This window comes from Lonchura striata, chromosome Z (assembly GCF_050655825.1).
Source record: "Lonchura striata isolate lonStrDom1 chromosome Z, ASM5065582v1, whole genome shotgun sequence".
NCBI classification, from domain to species: domain Eukaryota; kingdom Metazoa; phylum Chordata; class Aves; order Passeriformes; family Estrildidae; genus Lonchura; species Lonchura striata.
This window is the reverse complement of record NC_140740.1, coordinates 48,832,301-48,852,691: the sequence shown is the minus strand read 5'-3', so window position 1 is coordinate 48,852,691 and position 20,391 is coordinate 48,832,301. Positions and strand designations below refer to the sequence as shown.

Genomic DNA, 20,391 nt, shown 5'->3' with positions numbered 1-20,391 from the left:
CAGGAGAAATACATTAATTCTGTTTCATTTGCAGTGCACAGTCACTTGTGGTGGTGGAATAAGGACTCGTAATGTCACTTGTGCCAAAAATAATGATGAGCCATGTGATAGTTCCAAGAGACCAAACTCTAAAGCCCTATGTGGTCTTCAGCAATGCCCTTCTGCTGGAAGATTTCTGATTCCCCCACAGGCACCCAGAAGAGGCAAGATCATAATCAGAAAAACAACTGCCAATCCTGAGTGGAGTCTTCCTCACAGAACACCCAGACCAAACCCCAAGTTCCATACTACAACAAAAATACCCAAGCATGAAAGCGTAACTCCCTGTTTGTCTACGTCCTCTGGTTTGGTCAATGTCTCAAGAAAAGAGGGAGCAGCCAACAGGACAGTACAAAGTAATTTTGCTGAATCAAGTGATGTTTACAATTACCCAATGGTTTCTACTGAAAATAGCTCATATCAAAATAGCACTTCATGGCCTTTTCATAACAGCTTAAGTACTGAAAATATAAGGCATGCTGAAAACACTTCTAAAAATGAGCCAGTTTTTACTGCAGAGAATGAGATGCAAATAAGTAAGGACACTCCTGTTTCCTCTTCTACCAGTAATCCAGAAATAACTTCCAGCTATGATTACTTAACTGAGGAATCTGACAACACTGATGGGCCATTTGGAGTCAGCAAGAAAACAGTTGATCTCTTTTACAGCACAGAACTCAATCCTGAAATCAGGACCAGAAGCACAACCTTGGGCACTGGTTCTCCTGTCACTCAGAGTGAGAGTATGACTTCTCAGACCCCATTGGCATCTCATCAGCGAGACTTTTCTGTGCTCAATCCTGTAAGCAGAGCAGAACAAGAGCTGGCATTTCCAACAGCAGCAAACTATGTCAGTCTGCAAGTTGATGTGCCTGTTGTAGAAGTAACAACCCCACAAGCACTGGTTACAGAAATGCCTACAGAGCTTGGTCATGCACCAGGAGACCAGACTGACAGCAGAGAAGAAATAAAGCTGCCTGACACCATAACCACTAGCACACAATCCTCAGCTCCCAAGCATACTCTGAACAACCAAAATGCAGCGTCTGAGGGTGTTTTAATGAATGTCACAGACAGCAACCACATAATAACATCCAACAGTTTGCCCAGTGATGCCTACTGGATAGTAGGCAACTGGAGTGAGGTAAGTTATTTTTTGCTCATAAGAAGCGGTGAATGTGAACAGCAGTCTGAAACACTGCTCAGGAAATGGAGTTTCTTAGTTTGTCACAATTATCTGAAATCAGTATTGTACATATGAAAAACCACAAGAAAAAAGGTAACTTGGAATACCTAAGATTAGCTTGCTTACAGAGAATGAATATAGTCATCATGGGGCTTGGCCATAATTTACCAACTTATATTTAATACCCTTCCAACTGTAAAGTTTTATTTTTCTGTAAACAGAGTTCCTTTTATGCTAATGGATTTTATATTCTTGAACTCACCTGGAACTGAGAGCTGTTGGTGTCTGAACTAATCATCTCATTTTTGGTGGCCTTTTTTCCAGGCTAAAGAGGGTCAGATCTGGAAACTTCCTAGTGCTGATCTGCCTCTGTCTCAGTACTGATGGAGAATGCTATCCAAGTTCTGTTTCTGTGCACCTGTTGGCTCTTGGGTCTGCTGGGAATGATTCACAATCACAGAAATGCAGAAATTCAGGGCCAAAAAGGACAGCATGAGATTACTAAGTGTATCTCATGTCACTGGAGGCATATATAGATCCCTGAGATGGTGTTGGATGCAGACAGTGGGTAAGATCCCTGCTTTGTCCTCAGTGCATCAGCACTTGTTCAGGACATGTACTGATGGCAATTTGAGCTTTCATCTTGTGCGTTCCTGTGGCCAGCTTAGAATGGCCTTAGCTTCCCATGTTCTAATGGGATAGGTGAATCATTCCCTCCTGCACATATCCCTATACGAGAAGACCTGCTTTTAGGTCTGCTTGAGTGCAAGATCCTAAAAGAAAAGATCAGGAGAATGGTTGTGGCCCCAAGCCCCCACAGCCTGAGCAAAGGCGTGTCAGAGATTAAATGAATCAGAGATGCTACTGTTCTACTCATTTATTGTTCACCTTGAAATATTTTCCTTATACATTACAAACATCTTCTATACTGAAAATGAGGATTCTCTTTTCTTATGTGCAGACTGTGGAGGAAAATTATCTTCTTAATAACTCTTTTGGGGTCTGACATCTAAATTCTTTTGAGATTCTCCTTGTGTTCTCTAAATATCTGAGGATTTCATTTTTCTTGTCTGATCTTGCTTCAGTTTCATCACATATTTTTTGTCAATGATGTTCATTGTGGTCCCAGTGGACACATGACATATAAAATCAACTCATTATTACCATTTTATGTATTAACCTCTTTGTGAATGCAGAAATTAGATTTGTCTTGTTTTGTAACCATCTTGCTTTGATATATTCAATTTGTGGTTCATTGTAAATGCTGGATCCCTATTACAGTATTTCTAAATCTGCAGAAGTTCTCAGTTGCATTTCGGAGCTATGTGTTTGTGTGTGTGAAGATATATATGTTTGTGTGTGTGTGTGTGTGTGTGTGTGTGTGTGTGTGTGTGTGTGTGTGTGTATGTTTGTGTATACATAAAAAGTTTTCCCTAAATGTAGTATTTTATATCCATTTTTTTATTTCAGGCTACTGCTTTCTTACAGTTTTCATGAGGTGAGATGTCATTTAATTCAGATTTCAACATTCCTGCCTACTCTCCAAGCTTGTAATCATCTTCAAATGCCTTAAATGCATGTTGTCTTTCCTCATTCAGTTAGTTAATGAAATTGCTGAAGAGAGCCTGGCTTTGGAGCCCTGTAGAACCATATTTGAAATGTCTGTTCATTTTGACATTGAATAAGTGAGAACCAGTTTATTACAATTTTTCAGTTAGTTGAACACTAACCTTTTAATTATTTCACCTAAACTGTATTTATATTTGCTTTGAAAATGCTTTACAGGATCATGTAAAAATGCATCACAGCAGCCAGCTCCTTATTTTCATTAAGCCATGTTCCACTGTCAGAAAAAGTTATTAGACTCAATTGAATTATTTCTTCTAGATGGGTCCATATGGGCCTTTTGATTGCATTATCATCTTTGTTAATATTTGCCATTTTGGTCTTGATTGCTTAATAATTTGGTTTTTATCTTGTGAAGTGTGCTTGGGTGAAGCATTCCATTAGACCACAGATAGGATTTTTTATTTTCCTAGTGATAAATTGGAAGATAGTCTTATCTAATCCTCTGGGACTTCTCCAGTCTATTATAAAAATTGATTTTCAACAGTTCAAAGATTATTGAATAAACACTTGAATAAATATAAAGTTAATACATTTGGTTTCACAGAACTGATGAGTCAATTTGAAGATCTTAATGCATCTAACTTTGTTATTCTTTAATAATTTAGTAGTCTTTTGCTACTCTCATGCAAGCTGTTGTTTCTTGTTAAAATAAATTTTATGGGAAGTGTGGCACATTGAACTTCATTTTTCAAATTTGAAGAAGTGATGAAAAAGAGAATTTATGGAGTCTCTATCATTGGAGATACTCTTGAAGCTGTCTGGACATGGTTCTAGGAAATTGCCTCTAGGTGGCCCTACTTGAGCAAAGGTCCTTTCCAATTACAACCATTCCATGGGTCTATTAATAAAGTCACTATTCTCATTTGCATTAAATAAGAGTTATCTATTTCACATACACACCTTGAGTCTGACATTCACAGAACCTTTTCTTTTTGTTCATTACTTTTAATTAATTTTCAATCTATAGTTTTCTGACTTTATTTTTGCTCTGTTTGCCCATCCTTAGTAAAACTTTGAATCTGTTTCTACATGACATCTCTCCAAGGCATTGGTAGTTCAAGACCACTGCACCTACCCTGATGAATATCTTGCTGTGCTCTTTCTCTTTTAGTAGCTGTCAATATTTTGACATTGCTTTACTCTGTAGGAGATGTCCATACTAGTAAATAAATAGTGCCAAGAGCAGTGATAGTCACTGAGGTGGAAAGGTGTGGCATGTCCCATAAGAGGGCTGGCACTTGTCCCCTCAAGGGAGAGCACTAATTTGAGTAGGGCAAAAACAGTGCCCATTTCCACCAGTGCTTGCCTGTAAATTTTACTTCTTTCCTACTACTTTCTAGGCTATTCTGGGCTGTCACTTCTCTTTCTAAGAGCTTTCTGGGTAGCAAAGATACTCCATTACCACGAGATCATTTCACTCTAATATTGGTCATTTCATTCTTCTGTTGGTCATGTAAAGTCGCCTGCACTTTGTCCCTCTGTGCCCAACATTTACCGTGCCAAGAGGAAATTTTGGTTCCCAAATGACAAAAGGAAAAGCAGTATGTCTTCAGAAACTTACTGAGCATCAAATGACAGCCAAGAAAGCTAAGGCTTTATTCTGAAACCATTTGAGGTATCATGCCTTCCTCTCTTGACCCTGTGCCTCCACACAACAGGGTTTGAAAAAATCCTGGTGTTTCACCTTCTTCAGACAAGAACATAAATCTTTCTCCATATGATCTGTCCAGCATCATCCATGGAGTCACCTTTACTCTTCTCAGGTGTGCTCAGAAAGGGGCTTCAGTCAAAGACTTAAGCATCCCTTTAGTGAAGTCTTGGTGTTGTCACACTGGTGTGGCAAAGCTGGGGAAGGCATCAAGCCATCAGAAAGCAAGACAAGGGCAGTCTCTCCTCTCAGTCAGAAAAGTTGCCTTGGATAGGTGTGTCACTAGGCAAAATAGAGCAGTGGTATGCAGTTTCCTTTAATAGGACCTTTGTGGCCACTTGGACACACATCCTGGGAATTGCCATGGGATCAAACATCTCCAGTGTTGACTTTTTTTCCTGCCTTAGCTTCAGTTTAAGTTTCCTTATTTTTCCAAGGACACTTATTCAGCATTCTGTATTTAACTTTCCCACTGCCATACAGGGAGTTCAAACCAGACAACAGCATTTGCTCTTTTCATTATTTTGCTTGGATTAAGTCTAATCCAATATTATGGCTGTTTCTCATGCCAGCTACAGGCTGCTTAGTGTGTGTTCAGTTTGGCTCTACATGTATAGGTCACTGACCCACCCTTTTTAAGGCAGAAAAAGGTTAATGGGTGTCTCCAACCACTTTTCAACCCCTCCTGCTTCAGAATACAATGACAGTGTTTGGGGTTTTTTGTGAGGAGTTTGCACTCTTGGGATATGGCTTGGAATAATTAATATTCTCTTTCCTCGAAAGAGACACAAAAATCCTCACAGATGCTGAAAACGCTCAGCCACTTCCTGATTTAGATAAACATTTTCCTGTACAGTTTTCTTAAGATTCTCACATATTTAAGATTTTCAGCATCATGCACTCAATTATCTGACTCTTTTATCAGCAGTATTAGAGGTAGAGAGGGAACATGGTGAAGATTGCTTGCAATTCCATTTTACTTTGGATTGCCAAAGATAGTAGAAGAAAACAGGAACAGCTGGTACAGATTTAGAATGTCTTGGTAAGCAGGGGTTTGCCAAAGAAAAGAAGTGCATGGTATAAATCAGGATTGGTATTGTCTTAAGAAACCAAAGAAAGCCCTCATTCAGAATATTAAGTAAAATATGGGTGAATTTCAAATCTTCTTTCAGGTATCTCCAATAACATATGTCATCTAAAAGGGCTCTAGATATTTATATTTAGGTTCCAGGATTGTTTCCAGAATTATGTACTAATGTTGAGCTTGCCCCTGGGCTTTCCTCTTGTCCTTGTGCAGTGCTCTACAACCTGTGGAATGGGGGCTTTCTGGAGACATGTGGAGTGCAGCAGCAGGAATATATCTCACTGTCAGAACATGAAAAAGCCTGATTCTGCAAGGAGATGTTATCTCCGCCCATGTGCTAGCTGGAAAACAGGAAATTGGAGCAAGGTAACTTCATTCAAAGCTGTGTATGAACAGTAAGCTTGCAAATTTCAGTGGGTATGAAACTCTAAATATTTCATTTTTAAAACAATTATTTACTCAGTGAATGCATGAATGATTCCCAGTTGACCATTCAGCACTAATTTACTAATTTCCTGACCAAGTTATATCTGGAAACACATCTGCTGTGAATTTTGTTCTTCCTGTGGTGGGTTGTGCTCATTAACTCTTGCATCTAGAGCAAGCAGGACTCACTGCTTGTGTTCTATGGAGCTGACGGGGCAAACCTGTACATAGTTGCTTGTGGCATCTTTTTAATCTCTGCCTCCAGGGATATATCCTAATTTTAAGGAGCATTGGGAATTTGGGAAAGGGAGTTGTCACCATGTACTGTCTCTTGAAATGGTTTATTCCCCATTCACATAACCTCGAAGTCTGCTATGTGTAGGATTCTGTTTGGTCCTAGTTTCATACCCATAGCCTATTAAAGGGACAGAAGAGTGTCCAGGGGTGCTAAGTAGAGCCCAAAGAATTGTGCTTGAGTCCCATTTTGATATTTTAAGCTGTGTGAAGAACACCTGGAAGGACTTAGGTGACTTCTTGAAGCTGATTACATTTTGTCTTCATGCAGTCTGAAAATTGAGTTTCAAACCACGGGTTATTTTTCAAGACTAAAAGGAGATAAACTACAAAATTCTGTTTAAAATATTGTTTATTTAATAAGGAAAAAGATAGGTGTCTCAAATTTTTCCAATATAGATCATTTTGGTGGACAATGTTGTTGCCATTGGGCTAGAGGGCAGATTGATATAAATAAAAGGTTATAGTTAAAAAACCTGTGTTATTATTGAGCTCTTAGACATAAAATTGATTTGAACAGGAATTACATGCCTCTTTAGAAAGGTCGGGAAAGGCCAAGGCTTTACATAACTACATTTAATCCTTTGAAATTAATTTTAAGAGATACATAGACATCCTGCCCTCCCAGCTGCAGTGGGCAATTTCACTTTCACTTTTTCTTCATAAATGTCATTGCTCTTGCAACAAGTGAATGATGGTTATGTCACAAAAAATAGCAGGCAATCAGGTTTAAGAATGAAATATAATAGGAAGCAAATTTTTTGAATGTCAAACCAGTTATGAAACACATTTGAGGCAAGAGGCTTCTCCTATCAGATTTGTGTTACCTGTGATTTTTTCCATCAAGTGAACTGTACTAACTTAATTACAGTTTCATGTATTAAAAAAGGTTAAATTTTGCTTGCTTTACAAGTGGCAATTGTTTTTGGTTACTCATTTCAAGCATTTTGAAGACATGTTGTCACAGAAAGATGTCTGGCTTCCCTGCTAGTGCAGTAGAGCTTTTTCTGTTTTCTACTCTGATTTAATTCTTCCCCTCCCCTAAAAGAAAGGTGCTTCAGACTAAATCTTAGATATAATTTGCATATATCTTGAGACTGTTGTACTCAGTTTCTTACAGAGTCACTTCTGTCCACTGTCTCTATCCAGAGAGACAAAAACCTGTCTTGTGGACAAGAGCAAGGATTTCCTTTCCATACATTCTTCATCCCATAGGGGAGGTATTACATTCAGATTCCTTGCTCAACTAAAGGATGCTTATTTATGCAAAGGAAAATAGCATCTGTTGCTATTGCATCATAATGGTAAAGGTGAAAGGTGATTTGAGGAGCTTTCAGTGGTGCAGCTGGAATTTGCTTTAATTCTGCTTAAAGACAAAACGTGAATTTTTTCCTTAGCCCTGGGGTAGCAAATTCAGTTCTTCCTCAAGAGCAGGAAAGGTCCTAAATTTTGGTGCCTGGAGACAGGACTTGGTATGCTGCATGAGGCTTGGAAGAAGCTCTGGCTAGAAAAAGGAGACTGGAAGGGTTCACTTAGCTCCTCAGCAGAGCTCTAAGCTGGGCAGTGATTTCACAGGCTGTGAGTGAGTCTCAGAGTGCCTCTCTCTTCCCTCCCACCTTCTCAAACTGAGGCTGCTCTTGGGGTATGAATTCTCCTGGTGCCTTGGAGGTGCATGGGAAGAAGATGAGGGTGGGAACTGCTACTCACTGCCTTCCTCTCTCTGAAGCAACTAAGGAACTGACAATTTTCCTGCATACAGAATCCATTTTTGTATTTATTGCATTATGACTCTTCCACTATGACATTATTTGGAAATAGCTGGCAAGACTTGCCAATTGAATATTTATCCATATTATTAACGGCCATAGCAGTTTAGTGGGGGAAGTACTTACATGGCATGTTCCAGGCTGCTGCGGGAAAAGCCACAGTGTTTAAGCCTCGCAACAGATTGGTGTTACAGTAAACTGGAAATTCCTACTGTTCAGGATGCCCAAAGCGTAGGCTGTACTCCTGTTCTTTGCCTGGGGAAGGTACAGCCCTTCAGTGGGGCTCATCATGTGGAGATGTGCCCCTCTCTGTTTTGTGTACAGTGCTCTGTGAACTGCAGCGGAGGCTTCAAGACCCGAGACGTTCACTGCATTGATGCTGGGGAAAAGCGGCTCCTCAGGCCTTTCCACTGCCAGTTACTCGGCTATAAACCACAGTTCAACACTAGCTGTAACACAGAGCCTTGCTTGCAGTGGCGTGTGGAGCCCTGGAGTGAGGTACTGTTCTTTGAAAGAGGCTTTGTGAGTCAGCAGTTTCCTTTCAGGTAACAGCAGCTGTTGGATCCCATGCTGTGAGGTAAAATTGAGTTCCAAGGACGACACACAGCTGGTGAGTTCTTTTGCATGGCTACAGCAAAAATTACAACAGGTGTTCATAAGGCTTCACAGAATCATTCTTAGGATTGAGTGTGATTTACGGCTGGATCTCTAAATTTCCATGTCCTAAATTTCATGAAAGAGAGAAGCAGATGACCTGGAAGAAAATTTGTTGTCGCTATCCTTATTGGATCAGTAAATGTGTTTCATTTAGATGAATCCTTTTTGCTGCTGTTTTAATGTTGCCTTCTCATTATGGCAAATTTATACACTTTTGGACTGAAATTTTATGGAGCTTAGACCAGACATAAGATAAATCTGACTTTTGGGTCCCTTTATAATATAAATCTGTACCAATAAACTTAGAGGCATCCAGGCACATATTTATGTCGGCTAAAACATGTGGTCTGATTATATTTTAGAATTTAACCCTACTGAAAGCAGTGCTGTAGAAAGTGTCACAATGTTTGCAGCCATGTGGACCTAATGCTTTGGGCTTTTAAGGGAGGTGATCACATTTCCTTTATGGGGCACTAATAAATCACACCTGGAGGAGGCCAGGGTGTGCTGTCAGAACAGTTAGCAGGGGGAGGAAAAATAGAAATAATGGAATGATTACATCTGTTTGCAGCTTAAAATACTTTATAAAAACACTAGTCCAACCCTGGAAGATGTCCTCATACTAAGGACTCTGGATAGAAATGGATTGAAGAGGTTCATTTATCAGATGTCAGATATATTGTTCTGTCCATAGGGATGCAATTCCTTGTAAGACAGTAACAATGCATTATTCAAAGTATATTTTATACCTTACTTAATATCAGAGTATGAAATACTTTATGTATTTCAAGCATTTCTCTACTACAGACTTAGTGAAAAAATAGTAAAAAAAAAAAAAATCAGTGAATAAGTAATTTTAGAATGTGGACAGAAGAATATTTTAAAAATAACTTGGGTCACTACTTTGTATGATGCTTTTAATGCCAAAGAGTTCAACTGTTGTATGGATTGAATTTTTAGTGTCCCAAACCAGCTCATAAAAATGAGATGCTGCATCTTATGAACTTGTTGTGTCTTCAGTCAATGTCACAGATTAATCCTGCTGATATATGACTTCTACTGTCTTATTAGAGATGCTGCTGGTGTTGGTGATGTTGATGAGCAGTTCTCTGTTGCCTGTTCTGTGTAGCCACTTCTACTCTGCCCTGTAGTCCTTCCAGTAGTATGTGCCAGGAGAAGCTTTTCCCTGTGTATTAGCTTCTTCTCAGTCTCCTTCCCAAGCACATGGAGGAATAAGTGTCCCAGTGCAGAGTTTTTCTTCATATCTGGACTTCAGGACTTGATGTACAGGCTAGCCTGTTCATCTTTCTAAACCCATGGTCCTGTGAGCCTGGTCTTGCTATCTGTGGCCCCACATTTCTAAATTAACATGTCCAGCCATCTTTGTGGTCTGATTCTGGTTTCTGATCCTCTCCCACCTCTGACTGTGCCCATCTCTTGCCAGTGTTCGAGGACGTGTGGTGGTGGCCAGCAGGAGCGGCACGTCTCCTGCCCACGGGAAGGGCACTGTGACTGGACCAAGAGACCTGATGCCATTGCATCCTGTAACAGGCAGCCTTGCACACAGTGGATTCACCAGGCCTGGAGCCCGGTAGGATTCAGTTTATTTCTGTTTCATATTTTGTCATGAGTTGACCATATTTGGTCATATTGTCCACTTGTCTCTGAACCTCAACCCCTGTGGCAAGTACACTTCTTTATGCACAGCTGAAGCTGCAAGAGAAGAACTTCTGAAAATGTTATTGAATATTTCATAGCTAGCCCGTGTCTGTTCCTTCAGGTGACAGATATTGTAGCTTCTATTTTCTGTTGCTGTATTAGATGTCATTGGAAGTCTGGCATCTTTTATCTTGTCTAAGGACAAAGGAATTTTACCATTAACATTCTTCCTCTTCACATTTGCAATTTTCCACTGTTGGAAGTGATCAGGTGATCCTCAAAACAACTTTGGGGAATACTGCACTTGCCCACACAAAGAGAAATTCTGAATTTTGACCAATAGTCTCCTACTTAGTACCTAGAAATCTTTTTGATAAATGTGAGGTGTATCTTTGGGGAACTTTCCAGTATCTGCTATACATATTTATCTGTTGCTATACATATTTATGTGTAGCAGTAGAAAAATATGAATAAAATAAATATGATAAAAGAAACCTTTCCCTTCCGTTTCCTTAATAAACATTGCATACCTTACAAGTACTCCTCAGAGCATAATGGATTGTTGAAGGAATGCTAAAAGCAGGAGCCACAAATCAGGAAACATTGGAGTCTTATTTAACACAGAAAATTCAATGTGTTGGTTTTGACACAAAGCCATTAGATGGGACATGACTATAAGGTAATGTAGAGTCAGTGTAACACTTAAATATGGAAGTGAAGCACATAAAATAAGTAACAGAATACCAAACATTATAGCAACTATTTTACTTATTTATTAATCCCATATTGATGTCTTCATCTCTTGTACTTCATTAGCTGACATTCTCTAGCTGCTGAATTCTTTATCTGCTGGCACTATTTATCTGTAGAGAGAAAAAATTTAAAATTAATTGAGATTCTCAGATGCTCTCGGAAGTCACAAGAATTAAGTACATTTACAGAATGGTGCAGGAAGATATTTTAAAAGTGTTTTAAAAGTGGCCTTCTGTGTGCAGCCAGAACAACCAGCTGGCAATTCCTTTGTTGTCCTAAAGAAAGGGTAACCACCCGTTTAAAATCCAGGAAAGAAACAAAACCTTATTGGGATTTTTTTTTAAATCTTTACCTGGTCATTTGTAGACCTAACATTGTAATTGTTTATTTGTGTTTAACTTAGATAGTCAGAAAACACAGGAAGCAAAAACCATCCTAATTGGTATGAATTTGGTTTACAAGTCTCTTATATTGTAGGACTGGCATTGCAAATCATCTTTTTCCTCTGTAGAAAACAGTCCTCTTCCCCTGTTTGCACATTCCAAGATGCTGTATTTATACTTTTTTTTTACCTGGTATTATATCCTGCCAAATCTGGCCAAAATGCAGCATGGAGGTGTCTGGATGGAGCATACTACACAGAGTACTGTAATGCCATTGCTTCTGGATCACATGGCAGTATTAGCTTATTGTCACATCACAGCTCAAATATTGCCATTTTACAAAATTTCCATGTAAAAAAAATTATGTATTGTTAAAATTACTCTTTCAGTGTGCTGTTTCTTGTGGAGGGGGCATTCAGCAAAGGGTTGTGAAATGCATGAATACAGAAACCAATGAAACTGAAGATGACAGTATGTGTGTGGATAAAGCCAAGCCCACAAAATATCAGAAATGCCATCTGCAAGAGTGCAGGAAAAATACAGGTAGAGTAATACACATGCATGAAACAGTTTTCTCCATTTCTGCTGAGATTCTGCAAAACCTGGGATCTGACTCAGTCTATCAACTTCTTTTGAGTAGTGTGGGCTCAGTAATTACAGGTCACCCTGACCTGCTACTGCTCAGTTGCTCTGTTGGCAGAACCACACTTGTCTCTTCCAGCACTTCTGGCCTTGTGTTGCCATGATGAGGAGTGCAGTCCCTGAGCATGCATCATCCCTAATTTATGATGACACAACTAAATTAGTAGGGCTGCTTGTATTGGCCTGTTTTAGGTAACTCAGGGTGCAGTCAGGACTGTGGAAGGACACAGAGTCCAAACAGATGCCATTTCTTAAGATAGATCCCTCTGTGAAAGCTGTAAATTCTGGACAGGGAGTGCAAACAAATTCTTACAGACACTGAAAAAAACGCAGTGGCCCACAGGGTGGGACTGTCCAAAATCAGGAGGATTTTGAGAGAAGTGCTCTTGTGAGTCAGGGTGTCCTCTGTCCTTCAAAGGCCCAGGAGCCCAGCTGTGTACATGGTTACTAGCCAAAAAAAAAAGAGGCATCGGGGAAGGGGGAAGCTTACAAAAGGAATAACATCTTTATGAGCAGTCCATGTACTGCTGTATCCAGGAAGTACCCTCAGATAAGAACAGCAACATCTCACAGCCCTTCTAGAATAACTTTCATAAGTCTTTTGGAGGATGATCTTCCCTATTAGTCAGTGCTAAGGGTCTAATTTGACAGTGAGACAATGGTTTGAATCTGGAGGGCAGTGCAGATGTGACATGCTCTTTAGAGTGATGCATCACTCCTGCTGCAGTTCAAATAATTTTAGCATGTGTTTTGCCCTGGGGTGGATTGGTCTGCTCATTTCCTGTCCCTCTCCTGTTCAGAAAGACAAACTCAGATAAATACTGCCTACACATATTAGTAATAGTTACTTCTGTGAATATAAGCTCAAGTGGCCCATGAAACATAATAATTGCCCTACTGGGTAAGCACTAGTCCATGCAGCCCACCCTTATGGCTCCAACAACAGCATTAAAAAATGCTACTTAGCAGGAGTACAGGATGTTCGTTGCTTTCCTGAGATTCATTTCCATGATAGTCCTCCAGTATTTCCAACTGATGTACATTAGGACGATTAAAACTTTTCCATGTAGTGCCTTTTTATTTAAACTTTAATTAATACGTTGCAACTCTTTTTGATGCTGTCGTGCTGTCTGCTTCCACCCTCTCCTGTGGCAGCAAGTTCACAGAATCATGGAATCGTCCAGAGACCCTCAAGACTATCCCGTCCAACCATCCACCCAGCAGTGCCACTGCAACCCCTGAACCACTAAAACACATCACCCAGTGTCAGATCCAGATGCCTCTTAAGCACCTCCAGGAATAGTGACTCCACCACCTCCCTGAGCAGCCTGTTCAATGCCTGACCACCCTAAATGAAAAAATGTTTTCTAAACATTGTCTCAGCTTGAGGCCATTTCCTCTTGTCTTCTCACTGTAGGTGTGGCAAGATAGGCTGACCATCACCTCACTACAGCCTCCTTTCAGGTAGCTGTACAAACCTGTAGTCCCCTGGATCATCCTTCTGACTCTCCTGTAGGTGGAAATTACGTTTGCTAATTTCCAGACAGCTGGAAATTCTCCAGTTAGCCAAGATTGCTGGTAGGTGATTGAGAGTGATTTGGCAAGTTCTCTCACCAGTTTCCTCATTACTCTGGGGTGAGTCCCATCTGGGCCCATACACTTATGAGTGTCTTAACTGGCAAAAGATGTCCCTAACCATGTCTTCCTGGATTATGGAAGCTTTGCTTTGCTTCCCATCCCTAACTTCTAGCACTGGGGGATGGATATCCTGAGAGCAGACTTTCTGTCACAGCCTGGTGTGAAAAAAAGAAATGCTTTCATCTGCTTTAAACTACCTTTATACAAGTTTTCACTGAGTTTCCCCCATTGCAGTGTTGAGAGATTTGCTGGAGAATAGCCCTGCTAATGTACCATCTTCCTTCTTTTGCACACCTTGTCTTCTTGCAGCTGAGGAACTCCAGTTTCTAATATCTGGCTAAAATCTGGCCCATCTCAGTTCATTAGAGCTACTACAGACCTATTAGCATGGTACAGACAGCAGCAGTCAGTCCCTGCCATGTTCTGATGCTGTAGCAATTAAAGCATAGCCAAGCTGAACATGCAGTTTTATGTCCATTGTCTGTGCTCTCCTGCCTGCCCTGGCTGACTGTGCAGCACCCTGCCATGCTACTCGTCTTAGGGGCAGTTACACGAATGCAAAAGTACCAAATTCAAATAAATTGTTGCCAGGTTTTCTCTAGCAGTTCTTATCAGCAGAAAAGTCAGAGTGGAAAACACAGATCAGCTGTGTCTACCACAAAAGTAAAGTCCCCCTGAACAGTCATGAGTGCTGTGTTTTCCAGAACAGAAGGTCATGTGTTCAATAAAAAATCCTAGAATTTCAGTGGGAGGTCAATCTGACCCATAATACAAGGGGAGAGAAAGCCACCATAAATAAGATCCTTAACAGACATCACCATCTGGCATGAAGCAGTTCAAAATTCTAGAAATACAGGGAGTGTGCCAGCAAAATACAGCTAATTCTTGTCATCTTCTTCACTACAGGGCTGCCCTGCAGCAAGGACCAGCTGTCAGTTCACTTCTGCCAGAGGCTGAAAGGTATTGGCAAGTGCTTGCTGCCATCAATACAGACTCAGTGCTGCTTCACGTGTAGTCAGCCCCGAATTCGGAACAAAGCAAGACATGGGGACCAGCGAGCCTTCAAACAACAAAATTACACTAAATCTAGAAGAAAACCACCTCAAAACTAAGAAAATAACAACCAAACAGCTTGGCACTAGCTGTTTTTTTTTTTTTTCTTGTTTCCTTGAATAGAGCTTCTGTTTACATGTCTTATGTTCCTTATTTTTTTCTGAACCATCCAGCATAAATGGAAATCTGTGATCAAAACTGGGAAAGCACATCACCTAGGGTTATCAGTCATAATTTACTATTTCCATTTTTTCTCTGTAATCCAAAATTTATAACATAATTTTCAATGTACCAGCAGCTAGTACTACTTAGGCATACATAGACACTAGAAACAGGCTTGCAAGAATTTTCTGATTTTTTGTAATTAATGTTTAACTTGTTCTTCCATCTCTTTTCCAAAACCCACCTGAAACACCAGCACTGATTACTCAAGAGCGCTTAGTGAAGGTGGTCCTTGGGGCAACAGACATGTACCTGTGCCATGGGCCAGTTTTCTTCATGCTCTCTTGCCTTTCTTTTTTAGGAATCAAGGTGAAGTGGCAGTGTTTCTCTTAATTCATTACTCAGTTAGTAAACTTAAAAACAGAGTTTTGTAATATCTTATGCTTATGATAGGCAGGATGAATTGGAACTTTGGTTTTTTTCAGGAGAAAAATTTTTGCTTAGTACTTGACTGAATCTCTAAGGGCTACCTCAGCCATAACCTGTTCTTGACAATTTTCTTCTGCTACAAATGTCTTGCTGTAGCCTGAAAAGCCCAGAAAATGTGGGATAATAAGTTCCCAAATATGTTTTAAGCAGCATTTCTTGGTAAATTAAAAAAGCCAAGTCGTTTGCATCTACCACCTTAGTAGTCATAGAATCATTTAGGTTGGAAAAGACCTTTAAGATCAACAATTCCAACCTCTAACCCAGCAGTGCCAAGTCTACCACTAAACCACTCTCCTAAGTGCCTTATCTGTCTGTATTTTTTACACATTTAGGGGAAAAACCAGCAAAATCTTTCAGACAGTTTTATACATTCCATCTGATAGAACAGATGAACAATTTCAGTATAAAGAAAAATTTTTAATTAACTATCAAAGGCCATTTGAAATTAGATGAGGCAACCAGCTAAAGACTATGGCCAGTCTCTATAACTGCAGGTATTCAACACAAATGATGCATGTCAGCAGGACATAAAAAGCTGTCAGGAAACTGATACAGCATAAAGGTTGTACCAGCTTGTTCTACAGCAAAAATTTAACCTCAGAACTTACCCTTTGGAAAAAGTGCTGTTCTCTCTCTCTTGACTTCCAACTTCCACCAGTTTTATGTTAGTGGTCAGCTATATTTAGTTCAAGAGTGTTACAGCTGCTGAACAGAGAACCAGGAACCTTCACTTTATTGATTTCCACTCTTTACAGCACAAAGAGTAAAGGAATCACATAGTGAGAAAGCAAAAGAGTTAAGTGTAAGCTAATGTAGGTAAGTACAATTGGAAGTTGAGTCTTTTGCATTTAAAAACTGAAATCTTTCTGGATTTTGACAAATGAAAAAGAAAGGAAGAAGCAATGAGCTGGCCCAACAAAACAATTTTGCTAACAGCATGTTAACCTGTGTGTTGAAATTCAACTTGACAGACTTAAACCTTTCCTGCAGCTTCAAGTGTGGCATGCAGGCATTTTAGCTGGAAATTACCCATACTACATTTTGAAATCAATTTTACACCATCAGCATAAAGGCCAACTGGCATCTGGAAACACTGTAATTCACACAGATGTTCAGTGGTAGAGCTATCTTGTCATCCAGTATCTCCCAGTAGAGCGTAAGTGCGCATTCACAGAAGCACTCTGCCACCTCACTCACAGCAGACATCTCCTACAGTGTAAATCCATAATGATTGTGGAACTGAGGGCTCCTGGGACAGGAATCTGAGGCCCATAAGAGTATCTGCATACCTCTGGCCTCAGGCGTAACAGCACCACTAGTCAAATAGCATTCCTGTTTTTCTAGTGAAGAACATGTTACAACAAGCTTCAGGAAACCAAGACCAGATCTTTGGAACAGAGCTGGACATTTTGAAAAGAGCTGGACAAGAGCAGACATTTAGATTCCTTTGGAATTCTGTAGAATTTGGACACCTTAGTTCTTCTGGCTTTTTCCAAAATCTCAGATTTGCACCCTACTTACCTTACAATTTCAGGTTATAGTACAGGGAAATGCAACATTTTATGCAGTATACAGTGAGACACATGGTCATGAATCTTAAGTGTCACTGTGGTTACAGATCTATGACTAGCAGTAGCTTTTTTTCTAGACAGACCTTTATGAAAGTTAATAGAAGTATTTCAGCCTGGCTATAATGTATTAACTTAATGATGGCCATGAGTCAAATTGTCATTTTTCAAAGGTTTGTGTCCTTTGACTAAGGACTTGCTTCTTCACTTGAAGTCTCTGGGAGTTCAAAATATGCAGCATGATAAGGTTAGATTTATTAACCTCTTTGATGGCAATATAATGCCAGTTTTAGGTGCTGATAAAACAAAATCCACTGTTAAAAGTGTGGTGCTAGGTTAACAGATATGGGGATGACTTGCAATGGTGCATGTGTGTACATGCACACATTCTTACAATAATATATGTCCATGGTATTGCTGGTCAATGCCAGACATTATGCTTTTTAAGTTTCAAGTTTGCTTCTCTCCTTCTGGGGACCCTTTGAGCAATAGAATTCTGGGCAGTTCTTACTCCTCTGGACACAGAAGTACTGAATCATGTGCAGGAGCAGAGGTGTCATGCCTGATTCAGGAAGGATTTGGGCAAGGCTTGGGCTCAAGCTGTGTGGCGTAGAGTAGTTCCCTGACAGCCAAACAACCTGGATTGGTGGGTAGTGCAGGTGCTCCACACATTCCCAGAAGCATTCTATAGGATTTGGACGGGACAAAGTTCCTGGTCAAAGTAATCTGTGCATAGGGGTACCTGCATAACATTTTATTCACAGACGTCAGCAGAAGGAGGCCACCATGTATTTGGGCTAATGAGAAAGGAGCTGACTGAGTGGATGTGGTGTAGGTTACAGAAAAATGCCTGCAGGAGTTGTCCTTTCCAGTGCTCCTTAGGGCTAGTATGGAGTTAAACCATTTCTGCCTTCATTGTTTTCTTCAGGGAGCTGTTATTTCATTTGAAATTAATAAGAAGTGAATAAATTATATTATGGATATTAGTCAGAATAATCATTCTACCCAGGGAAATGTAGTCATTACTGTTTCTCAGCTTAAAACTTTAGGGAAACTATAGTGACAACAGGAACCATTTTAAAAGAGCAGTGCCACTGCTGTTACAATGCAACTGTTCTTAATTAAAGGTGGATTTATGATCTGAACCCAGATGGTCATTAGTCTCAAAACTGAACTGAATACTAAGGGCAGAGGTGTATTGTCATTATATTATCATATTAGCCCAAGACACATCAGCTTCAACAGATTGCTCAGGAAAAAATGTATATTTTTCACTTTCACAGCTTGTTCTAACATTTCAAAGTTTAAAAAGCAAACTATGATGACATTTGTTTCAAGTTTCAATAAATGGCATTGCATATGTTTGATGTCTCTGGTATTTTATGTTTGCAGTATGAGAAGATTGATACAATGGAATTTCCAGGAAAAAACAAAAGCTTTAAAAATATATTTTATATGCCGGGAGTCCCCATCACTGAATTGTTTTGGTGCTTGATACTCCAGCATAAAAAAGATAATTAAAATGGGTGAGGGGAAAAAAGTAGAATAGGGCATGCTGCTAAGTAAAAATATACAGTAAAAGGATTCATTATTTCCTATGAAATAGAGGAAATCTTACCACTTCTTAAGCAGATATGTCTTAATTTGTTGGCAGCAAGTGAGAGTGTCTGTCGTGTCTGTTGAAGAGATGTATATAATATTAGCATGCCCCTTGCCCCACACCCCGAATCTTCCCAACACTCAAGTTTTGCCAGTCCTGCTGGTGCTTATGCCCAGAAACTTGATCAGTCCAGCCCTGATCCTTAACATGCTGCCAAGGAGCAAAGTTAGGCTCTGGCAGAGAGCACCATCAATTCTCACTCTGTCCCCAGACTCCACCCTATGCATCCATGCATGGGCTCAGCCTCACAACACCCTGTGAAGTTGCGGGAAGTTGCTCCTTTTTACTTTAGAAAGTCCAGCCCACAGGGACAGCACCCTCGCAGGTGCTCTAAGGGAGAGGGTTGGACTGATCTGAGGAGTGAGTGGAAGCTCCCTCTGCTTTGCCAAGTCCAGCACACATTCCTGGATGACCAAGTGCTCAGCACAGCCTGACGAGCAGGTCCTGTTGTTTCTGCACTGCCTGGCACAGCTTGCAGCACCCCCTGGACCTGGCCAAGCAGCACTGTTACAAATGGAAGTGGGGGTTTAGTTAAGTCCTTGCCTTTTGACTAGGCCTCTGGCAGCAGGCAGTACCTTTATTGAGATGGCCAGCACCACAAAACCACTCTCATTTGTGAGTTCTTTAACAATGGCTTATTCAGTCTATTGATTCTTTATTTAATAGACATAAAACTAACAGACATAATAAGACTTAAACCAAACTAAATACTACACAGGAATAAGGACAGAAAGAGACTCCTAGTCGGTAAATACAGTGTGAGGTTAAAGGTACCTTTAATTAAATGTTACAATACTAAATACTACACAGGAATAAGGACAGAAAGAGACTCCTAGTCGGTAAATACAGCGTGAGGTTAAAGGTACCTTTAATTAAATGTTACAATACAAATTAGGATTCAGTGTATCTTACCATCCCTTTGTTGGTGGAGCACACATCGGGATCCTTTCCCTCAATCCCTAGGGAAGTAACCATGGAACTTGTGTCCAGACTCCAGGGAGAGGTCTCTTACACTTTCAGTGTGTGTGTGTACAAGGTTTCTGCCTCTGTGATAAGTTGTGTGTCTTTCATAGTTTGTAAAACTGAGTCTCTTAGTCAAGAATATTTCTTTTATCTCTTCCTACATCAGCTCTCCAAACTAAAATGTTCATTCTTAGCTGAGGACTGAGCTCTTTTGGCGCCAGTTGCCCCCTTGCCGAGTCTTTCAGGCCAGGCTACCTCTCTATGCACCAGCTCTCTGTGGTAAAGGGGCAGGGGGGTGTAGACATCCTGCCACAAGCACCCACCAAAGGAACTGCGTGTTGGCTGCCAGCATCAGCTCAAAATTAAACCAGCATGGTGATAGGATAAGGTAAGAAAAGGGGATTTCAGGTGGGGTGTTCAAGACAGAGGTACCTGATGCAGCAGAACTGTTAGTTTAGTTTTGTAGATACAGAAATACAAAACGTTGCAGACTTAAGAGGGAGAAAGTTCAGCCCTGCTGAATGTCCTGTTGTTGTATTCAGAGGATATTCAATTCTTGTCCTTGTATTTTTGTATTCTCATGTTCCCTGGAGGAGAAGAGTTGGTACCAGACACCTCTGTCTTCCTTGGATTGGCTGATCTGACCGTGTTTTAGAATGGCGATTAATAAGAAACACAGTTTATTGCTGCTG

General features: G+C 40.3%; 1 protein-coding gene across 9 annotated transcripts in view; it reads left to right on the top strand.

The window, feature by feature from the left end:
• ADAMTS12 (ADAM metallopeptidase with thrombospondin type 1 motif 12) overlaps window positions 1-18,436 on the top strand; it is a 145,849-nt gene extending 127,413 nt beyond the window's left edge. For 7 of the 9 annotated variants that reach the window (XM_085567863.1, XM_085567861.1, XM_085567862.1 and 4 more), the window contains 6 exons: window positions 35-1,183; window positions 5,800-5,952; window positions 8,397-8,570; window positions 10,174-10,320; window positions 11,914-12,067; window positions 14,711-18,436. In XM_085567863.1, the coding sequence (XP_085423989.1) occupies window positions 35-1,183; window positions 5,800-5,952; window positions 8,397-8,570; window positions 10,174-10,320; window positions 11,914-12,067; window positions 14,711-14,916 (1,983 nt within the window). In that variant the 3' untranslated portion in view covers window positions 14,917-18,436. Of the gene's footprint in view, window positions 1-34; window positions 1,184-5,799; window positions 5,953-8,396; window positions 8,683-10,173; window positions 10,321-11,913; window positions 12,068-14,710 lie in introns of those variants that run through there. The other 2 variants (XM_085567864.1, XR_014951664.1) reach the window with 2 other exon arrangements.
• The last annotated feature ends 1,955 nt before the right edge of the window (window positions 18,437-20,391 follow it).